At 36.7% G+C, this 26,909-nt stretch overlaps 1 protein-coding gene across 1 annotated transcript; it reads right to left on the bottom strand.

The window, feature by feature from the left end:
* tyn (trynity) lies at positions 1-26,547 on the bottom strand. Its single transcript, XM_090414839.1, has 13 exons — positions 26,523-26,547; positions 25,453-25,722; positions 23,659-23,925; positions 21,781-21,893; positions 20,084-20,294; positions 18,915-19,034; positions 17,303-17,478; positions 16,635-16,768; positions 14,826-14,965; positions 11,517-11,598; positions 9,277-9,421; positions 4,772-4,937; positions 1-170 (listed from the first exon to the last, which is right to left on the bottom strand). Exons 1-13 carry the CDS (start codon positions 26,545-26,547, stop codon positions 1-3), a joined length of 2,019 nt encoding a protein of 672 aa, XP_090270965.1.
* Between the last annotated feature and the right edge of the window lie 362 nt (positions 26,548-26,909).

The raw sequence follows: 26,909 nt of genomic DNA, 5'->3' as shown, positions 1-26,909 counted from the left end.
TCATGTGGAGTAATGAAATGCTTTAGCTGCTCGCCTCTGTGCTATGCAGTATACTACAGTACAAAGATAAAAGACTGAAATTACGGTAAGTGTGATGCTGAGGGACATAACTGTAAACTTAGAGGGGCAGCTCTGTACAAAAGTTACCGATTCCCACATTCTTGATGTCTCTGAAATAGAATAAAATAATATAAATATTAAATAATATATTTGCAGTATTTAGAATTTAAAATTATTCTATAAAAAAAATTCTATAAAAGTTTAAGGGGAAAATTCATGAAAAATAATATGTAGTATTCATTTTTAATAAAAGATGTTTTATAGAATATAGTGCATTTCCTTTTGACACAACCTTGTGGGGTAGCATCAACACAAATGGACAAAGCCATATTGTTGAGCATATGCTTGACAGTAATGACCTCTCCCTTCTAAATAACTGACTCAATACCTTTTGTATTCTGCAATAGATCTTAGTTGCTCCCTTGTCATTCTTCCACTGCTCTTGCAGGATGTTTGAAGAGAAAATATATGGACATGATCATTTTCTTGTAATTTGCGCTATGTTCTACTTGGATGTCGATGTAGAAAATTGACCAGGCTGACAAATACCATTTTCCCATCCTGCAAAAATTAATGCCAAAGCAATCAGGATAACATCTATCATTAAAGCAGTAAGTTATGTAACAGATTGTATTGTCCCAAGCTGCATCAGCAGCAATTCTAAAAATCCATCTCAGTTTCTACTCTAGTCTGAGTGCCAAGCCAAAAAAAAAAAAAAAAAAATCAACACAGTGATACAAATACATTTTATTAGACATTGGAATCAAAAGTAATCTTGTATTCAGTTTACATCTTCTATTAAACAACCACTACAAAAATTGTATGGGATAAAACCTGGAAAATGAAGGATAGATATCATGTTGGAAGCTTAATGGATTTTTTACAACACTCAAAGAGGATTGAAATAGAATTTAATACTTCCTATATTTCGTCCTAGTCACTAGGACATCTATGGGGATTACAAAAACAACTAATGTAACATGCACACAAATATCATACAATACTAAGCCCAACCACGTGGGTGACACTAAAGTCCTATCTAGGTGGACCGCCCTCTAAGGGTGGTAGTAGGTGGCATGGAATGTAAGGTGGGACCTCTGGTGATGAGTGTTTCTCAAATCTTCGGCAGCTTAATGCAACTGTATTTATTAAGATTTGGTTGGTTTCTGAGAGCTGCTGCTGCTTCTAAGAAAAGTCTCTTTCTTGAATTTGTTGTGGTGGAGCATGGTGGTTTTCTTCCATGATATCCTGTGGGTGGTGTCCAAAACATGGTCAGCCAAGCCTGAATGGCCATAGTTGTGTTTACAGATGTAAGACTTGTGTTCCTCCAGGCAGATGGATGCTGATCTGCCTGTCTGTCCAAAGTACGCCAGCTTACAGGAACAGGGTACTTTGTAAACTCCAGGCAGAGAGAGGAGGGAGCTGATCTTTCGTAGAACGATTAAGGGTAGCAAGTTTGCAGTGGGGCTTAAATGCTTTGTGTGTAGGTTGTACTTTTTTAGAATCTTGGGTATTTTTTCGGATGTGCCACGGTTGTATGGTATGGTGATGGCATTTTTAAATTCTTGTTGACGAGAAGAATGGGGAATGGGAGAAGAACTGATTATTTTTTTGATACTGTGATCGCTGTAGCCATTGGAGAGGAAAGTGCTGTGTATTGGTTAAGCTCAGTAGTGAGGGCAGTTCCACTGGAACAAAGGTTGTGGGCTCTCTTGATAAGAGTTTTAATAATGCCATATTGTTGAGAGGGGTGGTGGTGGGAGAGTTTGTGAATGTATCTGCCTGTGTGTGGGGGTTTTCTCTATACAGTGAAGGCAAGTGTATCATTAGGCAGGCATATGACTAAGGTGTGTCTGTCTACGAAGGGTAAACAATTGTTCTTTTCCATAGTAAATGGATTCTTGGATGTAGGCTATTGAGATGACTGAGGAAGGAGTCTAACATGTCTGGGACATGAGGCCAAATAGAGAACACATCATCTACATATCTTAGCCAGATAGAAGGTTTGAGTGGGGCTGAGTCTATGGCTTGTTTTTGGAAATCTTCCATATAAAAATTGACAGATGGGTGGGGGAACCCATGGCGGTTCCATTTATCTGCTTGTAGATAGAGGAACCGCCATGGATCCCTTGCCAATTTCTATATGGAAGAGTTCGAAAAACGAGCCATAGACTCAGCCCCACTCAATCCTTCTATCTGGCTAGGATATATAGATGATGTGTTCTCTATTTGGCGTCATGGCCCAGACATGTTAGACTCCTTCCTCGGTCATCTCAGTAGCCTATATCCAAGAATCCAGTTTACTATGGAAAAGGAAAAGAACAATTGTTTACCCTTCCTAGATACCTTAGTCACACGCCTGCCTAATGATACACTTGACTTCACTGTATACAGAAAACCCACACACAGGCAGATATATTCACAAACTCTCCCACCACCACCCCTCTCAACAATATGGCATTATTAAAACTCTTATCAAGAGAGCCTACAACCTTTGTTCCAGTGGAACTGCCCTCACTACTGAGCTTAACCACATACACAGCACTTTCCTCTCCAATGGCTACAGCGATCACAGTATCAAAAAAATAATCAGTTCTTCCCCCATTCCCCATCCTTCTCGTCAACAAGAATTTAAAAATGCCATCACCATACCCTACATCCGTGGCACATCCGAAAAAATACCAAAGATTCTAAAAAAGTACAACCTACGCACAGCATATAAGCCCACCGCAAACTTGCTACCCTTATCCATTCTATGAAAGATCAGCTCCCTCCTCTCTTTCTGCCTGGAGGAACACAAGTCTTACATCTGTAAACACAACTATGGTCATTCAGGCTTGGCTGACCATGTTTTGGACACCACCCACAGGGTATCATGGAAGAAAACCACCATGCTCCACCACAACAAATTCAAGAAAGAGAGACTTTTCTTAGAAGCAGCTCTCAGAGACCAACCAAATCTTAATAAATACGGTTGCATTAAGCTGCCGAAGATTTGAGAAACACTCATCACCAGAGGTCCCACCTTACATTCCTTGCCACCTACTACCGCCCTTAGAGGGCGCTCCACCTGGATAGGACTTTAGTGTCACCCACGTGATTGGGCTTAGTATTGTATGATATTTGCATGTTACATTAGTTGTTTTTGTAATCCCCGTAGATGTCCTAGTGACTAGGACGAAATATAGGAAGTATTAAATTCTATTTTAATCCTTTTTTGAGTGTTGTAAAAAATCCATTAAGCCTCCAACATGATGTCCTCACAGCACTTAAGCTTCTACACACGGAAGGATAGACAAAGAACACCATACCTTGGAACACAAGAAGTGTATTGCTTCCAAGGTCATTGGAGGCACTTTGGGAGAAAATTTTGCTGAAATCACAGCAACTGTCTCCTGAATTTTTTATATTGGAAGAATAAGAGAAACAGTGACTACAAATAGGATAGAGCCGTACAATCACATAACTTCTGTCTCATGCCAATGCAATAGGCCTTGATGTCATCCAGAGGAAGATTTTCTGCATTCTTTCAATAAGTTTCCTGTGTATATGTGATGCTCTCACCTCATGTCCTATAATTGAGCAATTCTTAACCTTTGTGAATGCCACTAACACAATAAATGTACCTAGTATGCTTTAAAATTATTCAGCTATTCACATTCCACAGAAGAAAGTTTGATCTTCATCATCCATCTGATCACGTTATGCTTTCCTGAAGGAGCAATGTCCGAGTAGACTGGGAGAATAGACCCTACTCATACCCTTTAAGATTACTAGATTTGATCTCTCTCTCTCTAGATTTCTTTTTATGGAGTATATGAAGACCATATACCAAATACAGGGTAAGAGCTGTGTCAGCAAATAGTTCCTTCTTAATCACTTGCCCCATATTGCAGTGCTGTGCTATTGGTCATGCAGCCTCATGTAGTATTGCAAGTAGTAATTATTTATTTTAAAATTACTACCATGCAATACTACATAAGGCTGCATGACTGATAGCACAGCACTGCAATATGGGGCAAGCGATTAAGAAGGAACTATTTGCTGGCACAGCTCTTACCCTGTATTAGTAGTAATAATTATTTAAAAATAATTAATATAATTATTTTTATGGTAATTATTTTTAAATAATTACTACACATGAAAACAATATGTTGAGATTTGTTTAGCCACTTGGGACATACAGAGATGAAAGTCATTTAAATTTTGTGAGTTTCTCTGTTAGTTTATGAATTATGTTATGAATAGTAATTATACCTTAGATTCTATGTAATCTGTAAGCATTAATCAGCTTTTGTTTTTTTTTTAATGCTTAATGAGTTGGAAGAAAAATAGGTCATTTCTTTATAATGAATTTGAATATTCTAGTCCTCGAGAGTGATGGTATATAGTTCAGAAAGTTAATGAAGTTGTCTTTTAAGCACAAAGTTCAAATTATACTCTCCACAGCTTCTATAATTTGAACAGATTGTTCATGGCTGTTCTAGGAAAGAATTAACTACATAGAACACTAATGTTCTTAAGTCCTGTATGCTCCTGAAGATGCTTTAATGAGTCTTGTATCATGAAGCATTTACACCAGAAAAGAAGAATTATGAAACACTGCTGAGTAAGAGCCATATACACTCACTTGAGAAGAAAGTGATTTGAGGACAGTACTGTGGGGGGAAGACAAAGCCAAGAAATCATAAGAATAAATGCATTTTCTTACCATTTGCTGAGGAAGATTCACCCATGGTATGTGCCATCTCATTCTGAAGGTCCAAAACTAGAATTTCTTTACTAAGAGTCATCTCATTTGCATCTTTTTCAGTACGCTGCGATCTTTTCCGTCTACCCCAAGACTCTGCTTTCTCTGAGTTATGGTTGCAAATCACCTAAAATGGACAGTGCAATAATCAATCATAAATACTTTAGTGAATGAATTTTGTGAGTTGGGAGAAAAATAAGTAGTTTTTTCTCTTCCTAATTAGGAAGAGAAAGCATCAATTTGTGATAAAATATCGAACAAATTGCAACTAAAGTATTTCATACCATCTCATAAATGCTAATTCATTATTCAAATTATTTAAAAGTGCTCTCCAGTAACAAATATCGCAATCTTGACCAGTCATTTGAACCATCCATATTTGTCTGCACATATAATGAGCATGTATCCTGTTTATCCATTCCTCCAACTAGAGATACCTTCCTAGTTGGAGGAAATGCTACATGAGGTGGTAGATGTTCATCACTCAGTGAAATACCACTAACCAGCTTATTAGAGGTCTGAAGCGGCAAATGCCATGTTTGGTCTCAGAGCAGAGATCTTTTGACCCCACCCCCCTTCTCTGTGCAGTGTGAGTAACGCCCATCAAGACCACAACAAACACTTAAAGATCCAGAACCGCCTCCATTTCAAGTAAATCAGTTAAAATGGTGGTGTCCCAGGCTAGCTGCCAGTTAATGCATGGGCCCAAACCTGTCAGTAATGAGTCAGGAGGCTTCTCGGGCAACTGGTGCATAATACTACTGCCACACACTGCTAGGTTGTTGTGCTTGGAGAGGGAGAGAGTAGTATGTGGGAGCATGGCCAAAGTCACATCATGGTCTAGAGGCTGGTTTCTCTCTGTATGGATGTCACGATTATATCTTTTCATATAATTGTGATTAAACTTATGAAGACTCCTACATCATGGAGGTTTAATGGAAATATTTTCAGCACTGGGAAAGGATTAAAACTAATTTTAATGGCTCCAATATTTCGTCTCAGTCACCGAGACATCTTCAGGGATTGCAAATAACTTTTATAACACACTAATACAATACGTGACTCTAAAAGTTCTATCTAGGTGGTGTGCACCTCTATGGGCGTTTGTAGGTGACTTAGGATGTAACATGGGATCTCTAATCATCCAAATTTTGGGAAGTTTTATGCATCTTTATTTAAATTGGGTTGATTTCTGAGTGCTGCTGCAGATTCTAAAAATAGTTTCTTTGAATTTACTATGGTGGTTTTCTCCAGGAGATCCTGTGAGTTGTATCTGAAACATGGTCTACAAGGCCAGATTGACCATAGTCGTGATTGCAGATGTATGATTTGTGTTATAAACGGATGATCGCTGATCTGCCTGTCTGTCCGAAGTAAGCCAGCCTGCAGGAACAGAGTACTCTATATATACTCCTACCGATCGTTGGTGGAACAGATAAGGGTAGTAAGTTTACAGTGGGGCTTAAACACTGTGGAGGTTGTACTTTTTTAAGGACCTGGCTATTTTTTTTCTGCTTTGCTACGGATGTAGGGTGATTTACTAATGTAAAATAATGCATAATTGGTAACTTGGTTAAAGTAACCAAATTTGAGAAAATAAACATTTATTTTTCTTGTTTGCTAAGGAGGAAATATCTTTGTGAACAAAAACTTTTTTTCCCAAAGTCAGCTTGGCAAACTCGGAAATACTGATTAATAGCAGAAAATAGGATGTGAGCATACAGAAAACGAATTTCTTGGGTTGTTCGAGGGATGGGGGGGGGGGATCAATAGTTAACATACAGCAGATTAGCTAATTCGACGCTTCAGCAGAAGAAAGGCCAAGCAAAAGTCCCTCTAGTTAGCAACTAGAACCGAACCTACAGTTATGTGGCCAATATGAGAAATTGTGATTTTCTAAGATTGACAACTCCTAAAGATAATCAGATGCAAAATGCATGAAATATTTCCAGCATGTTCATTTTATGCTAGTCGAAAGGTACTGTATCAGGTACAATATTTTTCGACTAATTTTATTCACTTGTTGCTAATATCTGAGAAGACAGCATAAATTTTCAATAAAATCACGTTTTCTAAAAATATAAGACATTCTTATTGACCTGATAGGTATTGAATGAGGTCCACTAAATCAGTTCAATTTTCGGGTACTAGAAAAAAAAAATGTAAATTCTGAATTCTTGAGCATAAATACACCAAATTCATTCACTGAGTATCACCGCTCTTGAACGATAACCTCGATCCACCATGTATCCCACTTTCTCAGTTTTTTTCATTTGAAGCAGCAAATATTAATCATCTATTTGCCAAAAGCGTTAAAACCAAATCCAAATGTCATTATCTGTTGGTTGAAACATTTGCTATGTACTCTGTAATTCATGGAGCACTTATTTCTAGCCCGATTTTTAAAAAAAAACCAAAACGTATCTAATCCTTCTCCAAATTGTACTCTTGTTTTAACCAGTAAATGAAATATTAAGATGAAGTGTTAGCTTAATTCCAGCAAATGTTGGTCGATTGGTAGGGCCTCTGCTACTAACAGCTCACGCAAAAAGTTAAGCAATGTTGAGCGCGGTTAGTAGTTGGAAGACTCTTCGATGAGTCTTTGGACTACCTGGAGGTGTCACATTATAATAATTGCTTTCCTCTTCGTTTATACATTGAATAATAACTTCTTTTATTTTATAGTTATTCCGTCTTGAATCTACCAACAGTATTGGTACGTTCAAAGTTATTACCAATGTTGCCAATTCCGATACTCCTGTGTGTTCAGGTGTTTTATTCACTTGTCCTTACCAATGAGCTATACAGGGTGTTCGGGATAAATTTGACAGTTTCGTAAGGAAAAAGAAAATCTTCTTTGTATCTATTAAATTTAATGAATTGACAAAAAAACATTACAGGCAGAGTTAATTACAATACTATCAACAAGATTTACTCAAAATAACCACCATTAGCATCGATCACAGCTTCAATTCTGCTTCGGAACCTTGAACAAGCTGATGCTACAGTCTCCCTGGGAAGGGCCGCAAAAACTGTTTTAATTTTATCCATTAACTGGGCTTTTGTATTACTGGAAGTGCGATTGGTGTCTTTTTCAACTGCGCCCCATACAAAATAATCCATGGGGTTAAGGTCTGGGGAGTTTGGAGGCCAAACATTTGGACCGGTGAAGTCGTAGAAATTTTCAGACAACCATTTTTGACTTTTCCCAGAGGTGTGGCAAGGGGCCGAATCCTGCTGCCATACATACGGCCTACCATTGGCTACCCTTGTTATCCAGGGCTTGACTACAGTTAGCAACTCCACGAACAAAGCCCGAATTCCAATGCCAGGGTTCTTCAACACCTGTTCCTGCAGATTTGCGAGGAATTCTGCTGTACGAACGCAATCAGATCGTCTGCTAGGGATCTTTCTTCTTGCTACATCCTCGTAGTCACCATTGCAAGTCTCTAGTTCATGCCTGATTGTTTTTACTGTATTCAGGGAGCATTGGGCAGCAGTCGTAATATCCTTATTTTGATGGCGGGCACGAATCATCATGATACAAGTTATTCTCTTCCATGATTCAGGTGGTTTCCAGCTATCCATCCTTTCTGACATCTTGTATATGAATGAAGAAGGGTCCAAACATTTAAATGAAGAGAAGTGTGTGTTAATACATGTAACTTACGGAAAAATATAATTAATTATAAATATGTCAAATTTATCCCGAACACCCTGTAAGTGTTTTAGTATTATGTAGATGTTTCTTGAAATGATTTATATAAACACTGTGTGCATCAAAATGCCTCCAACCCCCCAACTTTTCACTGCTTGTTAAGATCCTATATTTGCCATTGTAAATAAATACAATTGCTCACTGAGTTCCAATATTCATTGCTGAAAGCCCATAAGCGTATTTGTATCAGTTAATCTCACGTATTCTACAGCTGAGTTGTCTGTTTTGTGGGATGGGGGGGGGACAAAAAAAATACTGTTTTTTTTTTTATGATGGCGTTGATGGTGTTAGTGTAGTAGTTGGAGAATTAAGTAGGTAGTGGAGAGGATGAGATGCATTGAGTGAAGTAGAGTAGTGTGCCCTCCTACGATGAGGTCATTGGACTCTGGAGGTGTCACATCATAATAATAATTATGTTTGTCAATTGTGTGTTCTCCAGCTGGTTTGAGGTAGCAAAAACACGAATTTCCTGGGAAGAGGGCTCTCCAAATGAACTGTAACACATTGCATTAAAAACTTCAGTTAATCCATGTGGAGTTTCACTAACACAATTAAGTGGTTTGAGGAAACTTTTCGTGTGTGAGAGGGATTCGAATCAACAGCACTCCAAGAAGAAGCGCTTCGGTGATTCTCAATATATGTACTTAAAAATAATAATAATATATATATTTAGATCCAAATAATTTTACTTCGTTATTAGGCAACGAAGACAAAAATATAGATGCAAAAATGTTGGACAGTATCTTACCGGTTTACATGGGCCAACACAGTACTTGACATTGCACTGGAATATAACTCCATATGACTCTGTGAAACGAAATGCCTCATAGCTGCTTTCAAGAGCATGTCCACGCTCACGAAAACGAGGAAAGATCATTGGATCCACAGAACATCTGAAAATATCGTAATGCTATGACAAATACTGTAACTTGAACAGTTTGTAAGTATATAATGCACACAACAGGCAGCTTTTACTGAATTCAGTACAGTATTTAAAATTGGTTTTTCAACAAAACAAAATCGCATCAGTCGTAAAAATGTGCGCGTCTATATTCTGTTAATGACTTACTATTCTGTGTTGAGTTGCTTTCAACGATACTGAAATCTAATTAATAATAATAAAAAAAAAAACATAGCTCTAGTCTAGTCGCTGAATGGAGGAACAACTTTTTCTAAGCCTATCTTCGACCGGTTCCCGAGTTAGTCGATCTCTGGCACAGGCAAGCAGGTTTTTCCTCCTGGAAACTCGGGTTTTTCGTCCCGTAAACTCAAGAAAATCGACCGTAGTACCACATTATTTCAGAGAGTGACATATCTTGTTAGGGTTAGGTACCAAGAGATGGCAGCACTTGATTGCCAGCCTCTTCATCGGTGGCTGCTATAATTAGCGATAGACATGGGCCAGCTATCTCTGATTAGCTACCGGTGGAGATTGAACTGCCCACTCAGTCTCCAAAAGCTAGATAGGGTATAAAGGCCTTGCCTACTCCCTATTAGGGAATAAAAGGCATTAGTTGATTTATATATATATATATATATATATATATATATATATATATATATATATATATATGTAGGCAGGCTTATTCCCATTTAAAATCTTTATTTAGTGTAAATTTCTTATGTATGGCAATATTCATAAAGTTGGTTGATTGGTAGAGCCTCTGCTACTAATGGCTCGCAAAATGTTAAGCAAGTTTGAGCGCAGTTAGTAGTTGGAAGGAAATGTAGTTAACAGTTGCACCTACTCTACAACTGTAGTTAACAGTTGTAGAGTAGGTGCTTCCCTCGAATCTGCTATCCTCGTATAGAACATACGAGGATAGCAGATTCTTTCTTCTCGTAAAGCAGCAGTGTATAGTGAATGAAAAGATGATCCCTTTATATACTTGTAAGAGCTTTTCAGGAGAAAAAAAAACAGAAAACAACGCAAGACATTAAATTTTAATCTTTCCGAGAAATTTAACTACCTGTTTGGAAGTTCAACGAAGGAAATATTTGAAAATCAACACATGCTTTGTAAACTCTAGATTGTTAAAAAATAATAATAAAAAAAAGATGAAACAGATAATTATTTATGTTTAGAGCAGTGAAATTTTTAATATTTTTTGCATAAATTAAAAAAAAAATACAAATCTTTTTTTCCCTTTACAGAATGTTACGCGTGTTGAGAAACGCTGATCTAGTGCACTTTTTACGCTATTCAAAGTATGGTCCATAATTGAGGAAATCTGAATTTTTATGATGATAAACTGGGCGGTACCTACACTTTTCTCGAGGTGGGTGGGGCCTCACGCACTAGAATGCTCTGGGGTTCCTTCCTCATTATTTGGAGCCCTTCAATTGGCCCTAATTTTTCGGGGACCTTCAACTAGAGCTTCATGCTCCTATGCGTAAGTACGGCCTTGATGAAGACTCATTCCAGCGTTGAGACTAAACAAGAATCACGTTGCGAAAATTTTCCTAATTAAAATTCATTTTTTTATTTATGTTGTGTCGTGTCTTCTATTTCTATACTACTTATGAATTAGCGGCCACATAGGTCGTATGCAATGCATAGTGCGTATTCTCAAATCGTCTACTGCGATTTTGGTCTACCTGTGGATCATCGTGGCATCAAATACCTGTTTTGCTAATCTTACTAATCCGATTTAAAGAACCACACCATCCTCAAAGGCACTTTAAAATCACGCACTCAGCAAATACTGAGAATGAAATGATCTCGATAACAAGGACAAACACGTGCATGGAAGGAGGACGATAGTGGCGCCCTTCGTTTTTACTGCCAACTGGAGAATAGGGTGATAGGCAAATATCGGCGTACCACCCTATTCTCCGGTTAGCAGAACACAATATTACTACCACTGCTATAATATTAAATACATCTTTGGGGTATGATGACATACACAAATATGTTGTTAACATCTTGTTCTCGTTTTATTCTCAGAACACTTTAGAACTAATTATTAACAATTACAAAATACTTACCCTTTCTCGTCAATCACTTGAAATACACTTCGTGCGTCCTTTGCCATTGCTACGCAGCTTCGGGCAAAAATTCCATAGGGAGCTGTGGTATAATAAATAGCTCACTATTAATATAATGGAATAAAATTATCCGCGCTGACAATTCATAAAATAGCTGCTTTTAAAAATTTGTGTTCATCGAGTACAAAAAGTTCATTGAAGAAGAAAGTGAGGTTATGATCTGATGTTTTCTTCTTTTTTTTTATGTGAGCACTGCCGTTACCATGACAGTTGTTTAACCCCGTGGAGGAAGAGGAAAGCAATGATGTCGAGAATAAATATAATGATTCATACATGGAAAGTTCAGAAAATTCATTTGAAAAAAAAGGTTTCTTACACACCAATAACAAAAAAATTCTCCTCCACAATCTCCTGTCTTGGGCTGTAGACACATCCAAGTTCTTCATCCGCAAGTCCTCTCCATCACCTCCCTCCATCTCTTCTTTGGCCGTCCGCGCTTCCTCCTCCCCTGCACATCCATCTGCATGACCTTTCTTCCCACATACTCTTCCTCCCTCCTCATCACATGATCAAACCATCTCAACTTTGCCTCCTGTATCTTTGCTCCTAAGTTCGTAACTTTCACCGTTCCCCTTCCGTAGTCATTTCTCAGTCGATCCTTTCTGGTCACACCGCACATTCACCTAAGCATTCTCATCTCCGGTACCTCCATCCTGCTGATGTTATTTTTCCTCACGGCCACAGTTTCCACAGCATGCGTCATAGTTGGTCTCATTACTGTCCTGTAGATTTTGCCTTTTAGATTGATCGACACCCTCTTATCGCATAGCACTCCAACCATCTCTCTCTCCAGTTCCTCCATCCTGCATCCCACTTCCTTCTCAGCCTCGCCATCCTCTTTCATTGTTGAACCTAAGTATCTAAAGTCACTGACCTTCTTGATGACATTTCCTTCCAGCTCCTGGCTGCCATCCACTTTGCAACACATATACTCGGTCTTACTTCTGCTTATACCTCTCTTCCAGTACTTTCCTCTAATTTTCCAGTTTGGCGGCCACTTCTTCTCTTGATTCTGCACATACAGCAAGATGTCATCTGCATACAACATAGTCCAAAGCGCGTCTTCTCTCACTTCCTCCGTCACCACCTCCATCACAATATTAAACAGGAACGGACTTAATGCTGACCCTTGATGCAAGTCAACTGTCACTGGAAAACTTTCTGTCTCTCCCAGGCAGGTCCTAACTCTTGTCTTCACATTTCTGTACATCCCCTGAACCAGCCTGACATATTTCTCTGGTACCTTCTCCCTCAGACACCTCCACACTTCTTGCCTTGGCACTCTATCATATGCTTTCTCCAGATCAATAAATACCAGATGTACCTGTTGCTTCTCTCGAAACTTTTCCATCATCAGCCGTCGATCGACCAGGCATGAAGCCAAATTGCTCCTTTGCAATCTCCACCTCCTTCCTCAGTCTTCCATCAAGAACCCTCTCCAGGATTTTCATTGTGTGGGGCATCAACTTTATTCCTCTGTAATTCTTACAGTCTTGTGCATCCCCTTTACTCTTATAGATGGGAACAAGAGTACTTTCCCTCCATTGCTTGGGTATATTTTCCTGTTGACAAACTTTTATTAACAGGTCCATTACAGCAGGTCAATTCCCTCTTCCCCAAGTGCCTTCCATGCCTCCACTGGGATCCTGTCACGACCCGCCGATTTTCCATTCTTCATCCTCTTTATGGGCTACATTCACTTCCACTCTACTAATGTTCTGCACCATCCCCTCATAAGGCTCCCCATCTTCTCTGTGATATATATATATATATATCACCATACAATCGATCGATACCATACAATACATCTGTGATATATATATATATATATATATATATATATGGTCAGCAGTCAATATGGTCAGAGGTCAAGCAGTTAATTATCTCAATTTCTTTTATAAGTTGTATTAAACTTCCAGTGTTCGGGGTGTTTTTGTCCAACGCGTGCATCTTTCAGACATATTCCATATACAGCTATCCCTCGATTAACGCGGGTTAATTAATCCCTAGATGTTACCACGTATATCAAAATCGCGTTAATCAAATCTAATAATCAATGGTAAAAATTACAATTCGTCCATGATCAATTACTGTATTAATAATTCGTTTCATGTGGTACTCTTTTAGGAAAGATAAAAAATGAATGTAAAATAAATGTTTAATAAATACTTGTTCCTACATTAGTTACGGCAATTTTTATCAAAATAAGTTATCAAGAGTCGTTTGAACAGTTTTAGTTTTTTCTTATCGGCATAAATTCTACGATAACAAGCAAAATGACTCTCCAGACCTCTGCAAACACAAACAAGCAATAAAACATAAAGAAAAAACACTGCAAATATAATACAAGATGGTGCAAATTAAGTGGATATTGAATCCAGCATTATTTCATAGCCGAATATAGAAACTACAAGAGTTTCGTGCCGAATATATAGAAACTAAAAGTTTCGGTGGAGGCAAACATAAGCAACCCAATGGACAACTCGTAGTAAAGGTGGAGTAAGCTCCAGATCACTTTCCTTAGTATTTTCCATAATGTAAAGCACATCTCCTAGAAGACATGTATGATAAATAAGCTTTTGGCTCTCTATTTCAGTAATACATAATGGTTTATTTATTTTCAGTTAGTCTAGAAATTACTGAACAAAGAAAAAACAACTAAATCATATACTGCCATTGGAGGTCGAGGTATATCTTTCAGATACAATTTACTGTCAAATATCACAAACCTTTACTTAACATGTGTTAAACTAAACTGACAGCAAAAAACAGTGCGAATATCACTCTTAACATATGAATGCACAGCTACTCATGATCTCCAAGCTATACACTGAATTGTGTAAGAATATTTATATTAAACATTTTACATGTGTCTGTCAGATCAGCTGCGAGCTCCGCAGGGTTAAAGGCGCGATCAAAATCAAAACTCTTGCCGCGTATATCAAGGGATTGCCGCAATTAATTTCGTCGCGTTAAGCAAGGGATGACTGTTAAGCAAGAGCTGGTCATAAGATAATCAACATCATCACAACTTTCTAATAGTCATTTCTCCAATAGATAAGCTTAATTGCGAAAAAACAAGAAACGACTAGAACTCACACTATTTCAGCAATAATATTAGGGTTAAGGGCACACAAGTTGGTAATAGCTGTATTCTCCTTTCCGATCCCTTCGCTAAATACAATGATCAACAAATGATTTCATTTTCTCAGCTAAATGTGAATAATTTGTAAAATATAAACATCTTACTGTTTTTAGGAATCTCAATGCGAAAAGTAAGCTTGTCACCAATTCTAACTGTCGCAGCTTCCCTGTTATCAGCTCCAAGAATAATAATTTTTGGAAGTGGTGCCTCAGGAGATCCAGTAACTTGCATAGCATCCGGGTCTCTATAGACAAACAAACAACATGGAATATAATTTCAATTGTTATTTGCTTTGAAAATAGAATCTGTTAATTCTCTAAAGAAAACATTCCAAGCAGTGATAAAAGGAAAACTTAAAATGACCTCGATAACCAAGTTGATAAAGTCCATACTTTGGTCCAAACAGTTAATATTGCTGTCCGTACTCTTGAATATTAATAATGTCAAAATCTTTCCTGGCATCTTCATTTTTAATATGGTTCTGAGTGAACCTCTTCTTCCAAGTTTCCATCATAGCTTTCATATTTAGGGGCTTCCGTCTTCAATCAACTGTTTTATTTCAAACACAACTCTCAAATCTATATGTTAAAAGCGCATACTATCCTGTATATACTACTAGCTTCGTGTTTTGGCTCTCGTCTATACAAATTTATTCTGGTGACTTCCTACCATGCCTATTTCCATGTTTAACTGGCAGCTAAAAATCGTGCCTAGAACGTTTAACCTATTTTACGTTGTTGCAATTTGGAGTTAATGTTAAACTGACCATTTCGTGTATATTTTTCATAAGTCGTGTTGATCTCAGATTTTCATACAATTTTGTCAAACTAATTATTTAATTTGGCTAAAGACGTGCAGCAAATTTATTTCAAAGGATAATATTATTTACATAGAATTACGAAATAAGCTGAATGTCTCCTATTTGAATATCAGGTGTAATACCACTTCAAAACATTTCCCCCGCCCCTTTAGATGGTCATTTGCTATATTCTTTGCCAAGTCCTTTTGCTTAGCTAGTTTTTACATAAGTTTTCCTCTACGTTTTGTTATACATTCACCAAGGAACCCATGCTGAATTACCAGTCGAGACTCTATCATGATTTCTTTACATCAATATCAGCAATAACACAATCAATAAGATTTTTCTTCTCGATTGTGTTCCTGTGTATGTTGTACAGAGTACCATTAAGACGAGTCCGTGTTCTAAATAGCAATTTAACACCCACTCCTCGTCGTTTTCCCTAAACCTTTCTATACGTCTGGGATTTATTTCCTATTCAACAAGGGATTGCTTTTTTTTATGTCATCTTCTTTGTCTATCGACACTCGAAAAATTCGTTTACTCTTTCTCAACTAGAATTTTCTGTGGAACAATAAGCACAAAGAAGACTCGTCCAATTTCCCATTTTTAAATCTGCCTGCATTATTCGTTCCCTTAGCGTTTAAAGCGTATTAATTGTACACAATATAACAGCGACTTGAACAAAATTTAAATCAAGGATTAAAATACGAGTACATCTACTCGACTACTAAAGAGATACAGAAACTTATCTCTTGCCCATAGGCACACGAATTCCTACTGATGTAAAGGACAGATCAAGAAGAGATACTAAGAAATACGTCTAACGATCGTTGCCAATATTTGGGTTTTATACTACTATAAAACACAAATACTTCGTAAAATATTACTGAGTCGCTAAGAGCGCCTCAAGTGAGAAAGTTGGGAACCTCTGTTATATAGTGTTTACGGACTGTAGATTACGCTGGCAAGATAACTGGAATACAAATAAGAAAAGACCAGTTGGTAGATCATCAAAACGATGGATAGATTGCATTGACGTATTGAAGACACAACAAGCTGAAGCTTAAGACAAGGACTGCAGATACTTTAATGGTATTCTCCTCGGGCTTACCTGACGGGCATCATACCAAAGGACACGTTTCGCGAAGCTACTTCGTAAGTACATCGTACGTTGTACACTTTGTCAGCTCGTGTAAGAACGACGTTGTGGTGCTGGAGAACAACAGTGTTCGAGTATATACCTCCCTAAAAATCAAATAAAAATTTACATTATCACAAGCTCAATTGCAGGATGAAGTATGAAGTTATATTCGTTTAAATATTAGTTATACTAGTTAATCAGTACTGTTTCTTTGTAAACCTTTCCATCTGGATTGTGTGCCATTTTTTACATAAAGAAAATTGTTTTTTTAAATATGAAAGAACAAAGAATATCAGTGGTTTAAATTTCTGACAATTCAAATAATTAAATTTTAATCGCTAATTATAAATTTTTAATTTTAATCCGTACTGGTTGGTTACGGGATCAGAAATCCAAACCGTTATAATACTGTTTCTTACCCCTCAAATATTATTTAAAAATGTATATTACATTTATAGATTTTTCGATATGTACTGTAACTATCTGCGCGAAACCACGATTTTTAAGTAAACATGTTTATTTCGTGTGGCTCCACCTGTTGATTTCTCTTGATAAAATTAATTTTAAACGAAAGCTTCTATTCATTAGAATATGTTAAAAACACTTTGACTGTAAATAAGAAATTACTAAATACTAACCAGGGTTTGAGTATTACAATCTTGTCCTCCCAGAGAAAGATCCAGACGAAACTGTTGAGTATTGAGGACATTGGCGTGGCATGTCTCACTGCGACCCAAAGCATAAATTCGGCCATGGAAAGGTTTATTAGTCCTTACGAATACGACGATCGACGCATCAGTACATCGAATTGACACTAGGCGATAACATGCATCACACATCAGACCAAAACTTCACAATATCGTATTTAATACTCTATATTAAATAAAGCTACACTCATGAAAGTGAATTGTTGAATTTTAGTTTTTATAAAACAATTCATGCTTTAAAAAAAATAAATTAAAAAGGTATCGTTCTTTAGTAATAAAAATAAGCCGTAAAATTAAAATTATATAAGAAAGTTTGAAATTTTAATAAAAGTTGAACCTCTTTTACGTGTGATATGCAAATTAATGCACATTTTTGAGGGTAAAAATCTTTTTCGTATCATTACTCAGATTTTATTATTATTAATTAATGTTATACTGTTAAATCTGTATAGAGAGTTCTAGGATTTGTTTGTAGTTTTTTCCCTTCATCTTCATTTTTAAATGTTCTTATTTTAAAGGTTCCTAACCTTTGCGACAAAGACATTCTTCAACTGTCCTACGGAGGACTTTATTTTGAATTAGGATCAAATCATGAGGCCTAAAGTCATACATTATTGTATTGTCTGTTAATTAGGTGTGTTTCCAGGAGAAAAAATGTTGTCACCTTTGTTTAGATCGGTTAACTTACCTTAAGTTGAAAAGTCCTACAAAGGTTTTCTTCGCGTCCTTGATAGGATTCGAATAGATCCAAACCAAACCTAACAATTCTTATAAATCTCCTAACAATTTTGGAATGAAAATTGGAGATTTATAAGACATGAAATTGATTACGAAAACAGAGCATCAACGAAGAGAGGATAAAAATCTTTGCTGATAGAAGAGGTTACATATTTTAAGCTGATTGAACTGATAAAAATTATCGAAGACAAAATAACCCTTCCATAATCAAACAGCGTATCATCTGCCCAATAAAGCAAAGCGTGCAATATATTAACAGCTGTTATAAGGGTGCCACCATTAATACTCAACTGCAGGAATTCGGATAAAATTTTTAAGAAACCAAATCAAAACGAAACACACGCCATCTCAATGGGAATGTTTCAAGATGGTCGCGTTTGACATGAAAAAATGTTTTTTTTTTTTGTTATTATTCTTGTTTCAGTGATGTCTATAAGCGGTTTTATACATTACACTCCATTATCTATGTAATTAACTCTAAAATAAACAAAAAAAGTTTAAATCAAGATGAACGTATAGATATAAAAATGTACCAGAAATAAAAATTGAAATGAAAGTTTTAAAATTGCAGAGAAAATGAAGGCCATTAATATTATCTATTTCAAAAATAAAAATTAGAAGAAATTTTGGATAATATTTTGGAAGATAATATTGGAAGAAAAACTAAATGTTTTTAATAATTTCAGTAATCACTGACTACAACACAGAGCCATATTTGATTCAAATCATTGTAAAGAATAAGAATTGAGTTATTGATAAACGAAAACACCACCATATAATTTACTAAATAAAAAGAATTACTTACCATCGTAGCACACACCATAAGTATCACAAGCTGGATTCCGAGGTTGAGAAGCTAATGGAGTTGCGGTGGCTGTTCCGATACCTGTTGTTGGTTTAGTTATCGGTTTTCTGTTAGACTCGTCTAATAAAAGTGAAACATGAATTACTTAAAATAACAAAAAAAGAATACTCTGAAAATGTTACTCATATCAAATGCGTCTCTTTATATTTGAAAGTTCTTCGACAATCCTAATGTGGTCTTCATTGTGATAAAAAAAAGACAAAAAAACATTAAGTTGAGCGATGAGTTCTGAACTAAGAATCCACCTTCTCTCCATTCTTTACAATACTCCAATAATATGAACTGATTTAAAATTGTAAATTTATGTATGTTAATAAATCTTTTATACTTACTCATGGTACGAGTATTAGAATACTATCAATCCAACTCTACGTTTGGAGACCACCAATAAATTGTTCCTGATGCATCACGAAAAGTTTGAATCAATAAATGTTTTATTGATTCAAAGTTTTTGAATGTCCCAAATCGTTTGATTTGGGTACGCACTCTTGTTGGTTGTTACTATTATTAAGATTACTGTGTGTGTGTGTGTGTGTGTGTGTGTGTGTGTGTGTGTGTGTGTGTGTGTGTGTGTGTGTGTGTGTGTGTGTGTGTGTGTGTGTGTGTGTGTGTGTGTGTGTGTGTGTGTGTGTGTGTGTGTGTGTGTCACGAGAATTATGTTCATAATAATCATAACATACATAAAAGCTCCCCAAACAAACAAAATTTCGTCTGTTTTGTGTGGTAACATATGAGGTAATATAGCGCTATCTGCGATACTAAGGTAAGCGAGTGAATAGCCAATCAAAACATACCCGGAAAACTACTGTTTATATGACAACTGGATTACTTATCAATAATTTAACCTCACATTGTATATTGAGATCTATCTCTCTACGAATCTTCTTTATCATTGAACCTGAGAAGTTCAGCATTCAAGATATTGATGCATGACAAACTCATGCATGTGTAATATGCGGATTTCTAATATTTACGCAAAATTTACAGAAAAATTTAAAACAAAGCATTGACAAATATTATTAATGATATAATTATAATAAATATCATTAGTCCACTCCATGTTAAAACTATTTTGATTGCCCAGAATTAGAATTAAATCTAATACTTACTCCCACAGGACATCTCTAAATAAACGCCATTGGCATCACTGCTGCTCCCAGTACTAAATGTTTTAGCACCTTCGGGAAACGTCACGTGATCAAGGTGATACAACTTACAGATGGATTTTCTGTTCCTTGAATCAGGTTGGAACAGGATCGAGCGACAAATAAACTCGGATTCGGTGTTACACTGCTGCACACATTCATCTCGCGAGGTCACCTGCGAGAGATAATGCGATGGACAATAAAAATAATATTGTCTAAAAATAAAATAATAAATAATAATATAAAAAAGACAGGAATCTTTAAATTGGCTTTTTCAATTAAAGGTGAGTTAACCGATCTCATGCGGATGGTTGGGTTAAAGAAGTATTATTAATGCATATATATTGTGTATATATTATCCACCATCAGTTTCCTGCATTCGCTACAGATATAAAAAGCATAATAGGTTGTTGCTGTTCTTAGCGTACCAATTCCATGAATCAGAGCAACAATAAAAATAGTCCTGAACAGACTTTCGGGTACAGCGAAGTCTTTTGCGGTGGAGGTATGGTTTGGAAACGAAGATAACATAGGTTTATTGTTATTATGACCTTCATAGGATCCGAGGAGTCATCGCGGGTGGCCACTCAACAGAATCCAATTCACTATCCGCTCTACACAGTCCATCTCTGCACTACACCATCTACATAGTATTATCATCTGTTAACTGCGTGTGTTCTCTGGCCGATTTGTCCTTTTCCGTCCAGGACTGATTCGCTTCCTGTTAATTTGGTGGCTTTGAGTTCTCTCGAAATCACCATGTCGTTTTATGTTCGATCAGTATAGGATCGAACATGACTCTAGTCCTCAAACCTTCCACCAGCCTAAGCTTGCATGCGGTTAGATTACAAATCGCTGACTCTCGGACTCCACATGCTAAAATAAAATAAAAAAAAGTTCTTTGTACTCTTGATGCATGACGTCATAAACTGGTAAAATAAATATTCATTTTAAAATTTGACTATTAAATATGGTAAATATTTGTAGGCATTGCCCACAAAGTATTCCTGGTAAGAATTTTACAGGGTAGTTCACCACTGCTTTCCCCAACTCCCCAATTTTATCTGGGCTCAGGACCGGAATATGGCTGGGACGTATTCATGACTGTAATCCGTGTGTTCACGGGTTCGGTTTGCTTGTTCTGAGGGACGAAAAACCCGAGTTTCCGGGTGAAAAAACCTCCGTATGATGACACAGACTAACTCACCTTTGGTCGAAAGTGACCAGATAAAGGTTCCTCGCTGACGGGAATCGAGTCCAGGTCTTTCCTACCAAAGGGTTTCGTCTATCTTTAATTTATCGCAAATTAAAAATTGTGAAGATGGGATTTCTAAAATTTTCTAGTAATAATGCAGACTGGACAGTAAATTATGCACATAATAAAAAATAATAATAATAATGACCAACACATCGTAACCTTTTTTGTAAACCGTTGGTGATATTGTACTACTGTTTACTAGCAGGAGTAAAAGCCTATTCCTAAACTATCACGAATTATGTATTATTTTAAAATTTTTCATTATTTCCAAAAGACTTCACTAATAATCAAACCTCGATTACTCCCAAAGAAACAAACAAACCAACAACTATAAAGTTAAATCAAGAATACGTAAAAATAACTTTTAGTAGATCGAAAGAAAAACATAAGCTAAAGTACTTACTATTATCTGCTTATCTAAATAGTAACTGTTGTCAACAAAACTGACAACTTGTGTCTGAGGAAGCCCTAGTTGAGCATATCCGTAAGTCGTCTTTCCCCGGCACAACTGACCAGCTACATATTGTGGGGAAGATGAAAATAAATATCAATAAATTAAAAGAATACAACGGACATAAAAACAAGACAAAATATTTTCAAATTAAAGAGCTTTTAAATTATATACACCCTCTGTCCAAAACGAAACCGCACTTTTCGAAAATAGAAGAAACTAGTGGTGCCACCTGTTGTATCCTTTTGTTGTCGAAAGCGGTAACCTTCATTAGTCTGTTGTCAACTGTTTGTGACATTTGTTTCATTAGAAGCCGAGTTAGAGTGCCAAGAGTGACGGTGTGTTTGACGAACGGTCGGAAAATGAGTTTCAAACAGAGAACTGCGATCGACTTTTGTGTTAAACTTTTTTACCGCATAAAACGCATCAAATGCTTCAAAAAACATACGGTGATGAATGTTTATCTCGTACTCAAGTTTACGAGTGGTTTAAGCGATTTCAAAGTGGTTGTGAGACGCTTGAGGACAACGAAAAGCTGGACCGTCCAAAAACTGGACTGAGCGAAGTTAACATCCAAAAAAGTGCGTGATTTCATCAAGGAAAACCCGAAATCGTCCGTGAGATTGATTGAAGATGAATTGGGGAGTCCAAAATCAACTGTGCACAACATTTTGACCGAGAGTTTGGACCTTCGTAAATTGAATTCGCGATTTGGTCCCCACAAGTTGACCGAAGACCAAAAAATGTATCAAATTGAACACTGCAAGGACTTCATTAAAACTGCTCATAAAGACTCAAGATTTCTTGAAACGATCGTTACTGGTGACGAAACGTGGTGTTTTGAGTATGAGCCCAAAACAAAGCGCCAGAGTGCCGAGTGGAGACCACCAGAAGAGTGGCATCCGAAAAAAAGTCGCTTGGAGAAGTCAAAAGTAAAGACAATGCTAATTTGTTTTTACGATTCCAAAGGACTTTTTTTCGGATGTCCCTTGGCAAGGCAGAACAAAGAATTCGCTCTGCCTTGCCAAACGGTCAATGGTGAATTTTATCTCGAAGTTTTGAAGCGATTGATAGCGAGAATTCGTCGCGTACGGCATGAATATCGTGACGAGCGACCGTTCCTCAAAAACACTGTCACTCTTGGCACTATAACTCGGCTTCTAGTGAAACAAATGTCATAAACGGTTGACACAACACTAACGAAGGTTGCCGCTTTCGACAACAAAAAGATACGACAGATGGCGCCACTAGTTTCTTCTATTTTCGAAAAGTTCGGTTTTTTTTTGGACAGAGGGTGCACACACATGCCGTTCTATTTGCTTTAAAATAAATTCAAAATATGATTTTAAAAATAAATTTAAAATACGATATCCTACTCACAAAAGTTGGAAAACTTACTAGAATATTCACACACATACACGTGTCCACACTAGTACAGTTTTCCAATGGTAAACTTCTCAATCACAAGCTCTCCACTATATAAGTTGAATGGCATTGTATGCGGTGATGTTTGCTATGTATGCAGCGGCCTTACCTTGGAATCAGAGGCTGTAACTCTTTACAGAAAGGTGTCTACCCGTTAATAATAGCCAAGGCTCAAAATAATCAACATTAAAATTATCAACAGCGACCATTATAGTTTCAAAAGCGTGTTATGTACATTTTCTAAAATTTTATACATTTTCTAAAAGAAAAATATGATCATTTAGATTTTAATCTGAACTACATGACAATTAAATTTATAAAGTTGATAACCACAAAAGTGATTAACGTACTTAAAAAAAAATCATTCCTAAAATCAAAATAGAAATTAGAGTACATAATTCTTACGCTGTAGGCAAGAATTTTCGAAGTAGTCTGCTCCCTGTGATTCAGCAATATTCGAATACACACCAGGAAACCGTCGATCAAACTCGCTGAGTCGACATTCTAGACTGATGTAGTTGAACTCAGCAGAACGGCATACAAATCGAACCTCGTTAAGACAAGAGGTCAAACACGCTTCTTTGTTCGATGTGAAAATGATAGCGTTCTCCAGACCTCTAAGACTTCTGTTGGGGACTCTCTCAAACGCCCACAGGCGACTGCACACGTTTTCTAAATATTGAAAAGAAAGAATTGGTTAACGGAAACTGCTGGTATACTCGTACAACAATAATAAATATAATAATAATAATTAGAAGTGATAACATGTTAACTTCGTAGCCTTTAATTTTTTTTTCTCTTGATAGGTGTCATAAACAACAATTTTTTCTGTATATATATATATATATATATATATACAATTCTGTCCAAAAAGAAACCGAACTTTTCTAAAATAAAAGAAACTAGTGACGCCACCTGTTGTACCTTTCTGTTGTCGAAAGCGGCAACCTTCATTTGTGTTGTATCAACTGTTTATGACATTTGTTTCGATAGAAGCCGAGTTATAATGCCATGAGTGTCTGTGTTTTCACGAACGGTCGGTCGTCTCGATATTCATGCCGTAAGCGACGAATTCTCGCTATCAAACGCATCAAAACTTCAAGATAAAACTCACCATTGACCATTTGGCCAGGCGGAACGAATTCTTTGTGGATAATGTCCTCGGAATCGTAGAAACAAATCAGCATTGTCTTTACTTTTGACTTTTCCAAGCGACTTTTTTTCGGATATCCCTCTTCTGATGTCTCCACTGAGCACTCTGGAGCTTTGTTTCCGGCTCATTCTCAAAACACCACGTTTCTTCACCAGTAACGATCGTTTCAAGGAAGTTTGAGTCCTTACGAGCGGTTTTAATGCGGTCCTTGCAGTGTTCAATTCGATACATTTTTTGGTCATCGGTCAACTTGTGGGGAACAAATCGCGAATTCAATTTATGAAGGCCTAAACTCAGTCAAAATGTTGTGCACAGTTGATTTTGGAATCCCAATTCATCTTCAATCAATCGCACGGACGATTTCTGGTTTTCTCTGATGAAATCACGCACTTTTGGGATGTTAACTTCGCTCAGTCCAGTTTTTGGACGGCCCAGCTTTTCGTCGTCCTCAAGCGTCTCACGACCACTTTGAAATCTCTTAAACCACTCGTAAACTTGAGTACGAGATAAACATTCATCACCGTATGCTTTTTGAAGCATTTGATGCGTTTTGGTAAAAAGTTTAGGAAGTTTAACACAAAAGTCAATGGCAGCTCTGTTTGAAACTCATTTTCCGACCGTTCGTCAAAACACACAGTCACTCTTGACACTATAACTCGGCTTCTAATGAAACAAATGTCATAAACAGTTGACACAACACTAATGAAGGTTGCCGCTTTCGACACCAAAAAGATATAACAGGTGATGCCACTAGTTTCTTCTATTTTCGAAACGTTCGGTTTTTTTGGACAGAGGTGTGTGTGTGTGTGTGTGTGTGTGTGTGTGTGTGTGTGTGTGTGTGTGTGTGTGTGTGTGTGTGTGTGTGTGTGTGTGTGTGTGTGTGTGTGTGTGTGTGTGTGTGTAGAATATTTTTCGATTAAAGTGGTGAATGGGATCTGTTATGTGGAATTCATGCTGAAAGTTATTGAAAGAAGAAAAAAAACAGATTTTCCCATAATCATATATAATAACAGACACAAAATATAGCAAATATAATAAAATCTTACCTGAGCGTAAATGAAGCCTGATGAAAAAATATGTGTTGGCACTTCTCTGGGGTATAACTGCTGGATTTTTGGCCTGAGTCTCATTCTGTAACTTACAAATCGTTTCCTGACCGGATGTGAGTCCACTAGTCTGAAAACTAAAAGCAGCAGCTACACACTCTGTCTCATCCCTACACCAGCTAAGACACTCGTAGACGGACACGTTACGTACGGTGAAATAGGCGATTCCTGAGTATTCCACGTTAGTCAATTTTTCGAATGTAATGCGACCTACAAAAAAAAGAATAATTCCATTAAAAGCAGATAAAATGGAATAATAACATTTCGACGGTGTAAGCGACAGGCGCGTCACTCATTCCAGCTGGATATGTGGCACGTCACAATGATAATAATAATAATAATAATTAAACTAAAACAACAACTTGCGAGAGACACAGAAATTAATAAAGTAGTGATTGATCTCACAGGAAATAATGTTTCATTCATCAGAATCAGGGTCCTCTGGACAACATCCACGATTTTCAGAGTGTTGACCTTTCTTGTGCACAACAAATTGCATCTGGTGTGCGACATGCTCTACAGCTGAGCGTATTTTCTAGCCACCCTGTATTTTATTATTTTGTTGTAATTTTAATTTTTATATTTTTATATATATTTTATGCCTACCTGCACTTATTATAAAGAAAAATTTATTGCAATGTTTTGAAATAAAAATATTAAATCACATATTATGTGTGTTTAATATTTCGTTATAATGAAGTCTTAGTTCTCTTTGTAGCATATACATATATAAACACTTTTTTTAGGGGCCCCTACCGGCTTAATCCGCAACTGACGCACACAATGTTATTACTTGCTATTTGCTCGTAATCACAACATCGCTGTCTGGCATCTACCGCCCACTGATATTTTCTGTTTGTACTCTGTGCGTGTTCTTTGACCGATTTTTCTGTATGTGAATTTTTGAGAGAGAAAAAAAAACCCTAATTCCCTATCATTCCTGTCGTTAACTTCATTAACGACAAGAATGATAGGATCCTATTAAATAAAAAACATCTGTCCTAACTTACCAAAGAGACGGGCTTTATAACCCATTTTAACGTTTATAATCTTAAAATGCTAACTTAAATCGAAGATCTCAAATACCAAAGTTTTTTTTTTTTTTTTTTTTTTTTTTTAGCCTAATCTCAAATCTAAATTTGGACTAAAGAAATCCAAAAAAACATGTCTTGGAAAGTCAAGCGCAGTAAAAGAACGCTACCAAGCCACAAAGAAATGCATCAATGATTATGGTAATACGGGTATCAATGCAGTCAATTTTAAAATAAGGAAATATATGCACTAAAAAATAACGGATATGCATATGAATACACCGAAAGAGAATATTAATTCCATTGACATTTTCCCATGACATAAAAATAGCGCTGTGCTCTAAATAGCGGTGCTATTTATTACTT

This window comes from Typopeltis vanoorti, chromosome 26, assembly GCF_054136105.1.
Source record: "Typopeltis vanoorti isolate ZY-2024b chromosome 26, IOZ_Tvanoo_1.0, whole genome shotgun sequence".
NCBI classification, from domain to species: Eukaryota; Metazoa; Arthropoda; class Arachnida; order Uropygi; family Thelyphonidae; genus Typopeltis; species Typopeltis vanoorti.
This window is presented reverse-complemented; position numbering and strand designations above follow the sequence as displayed.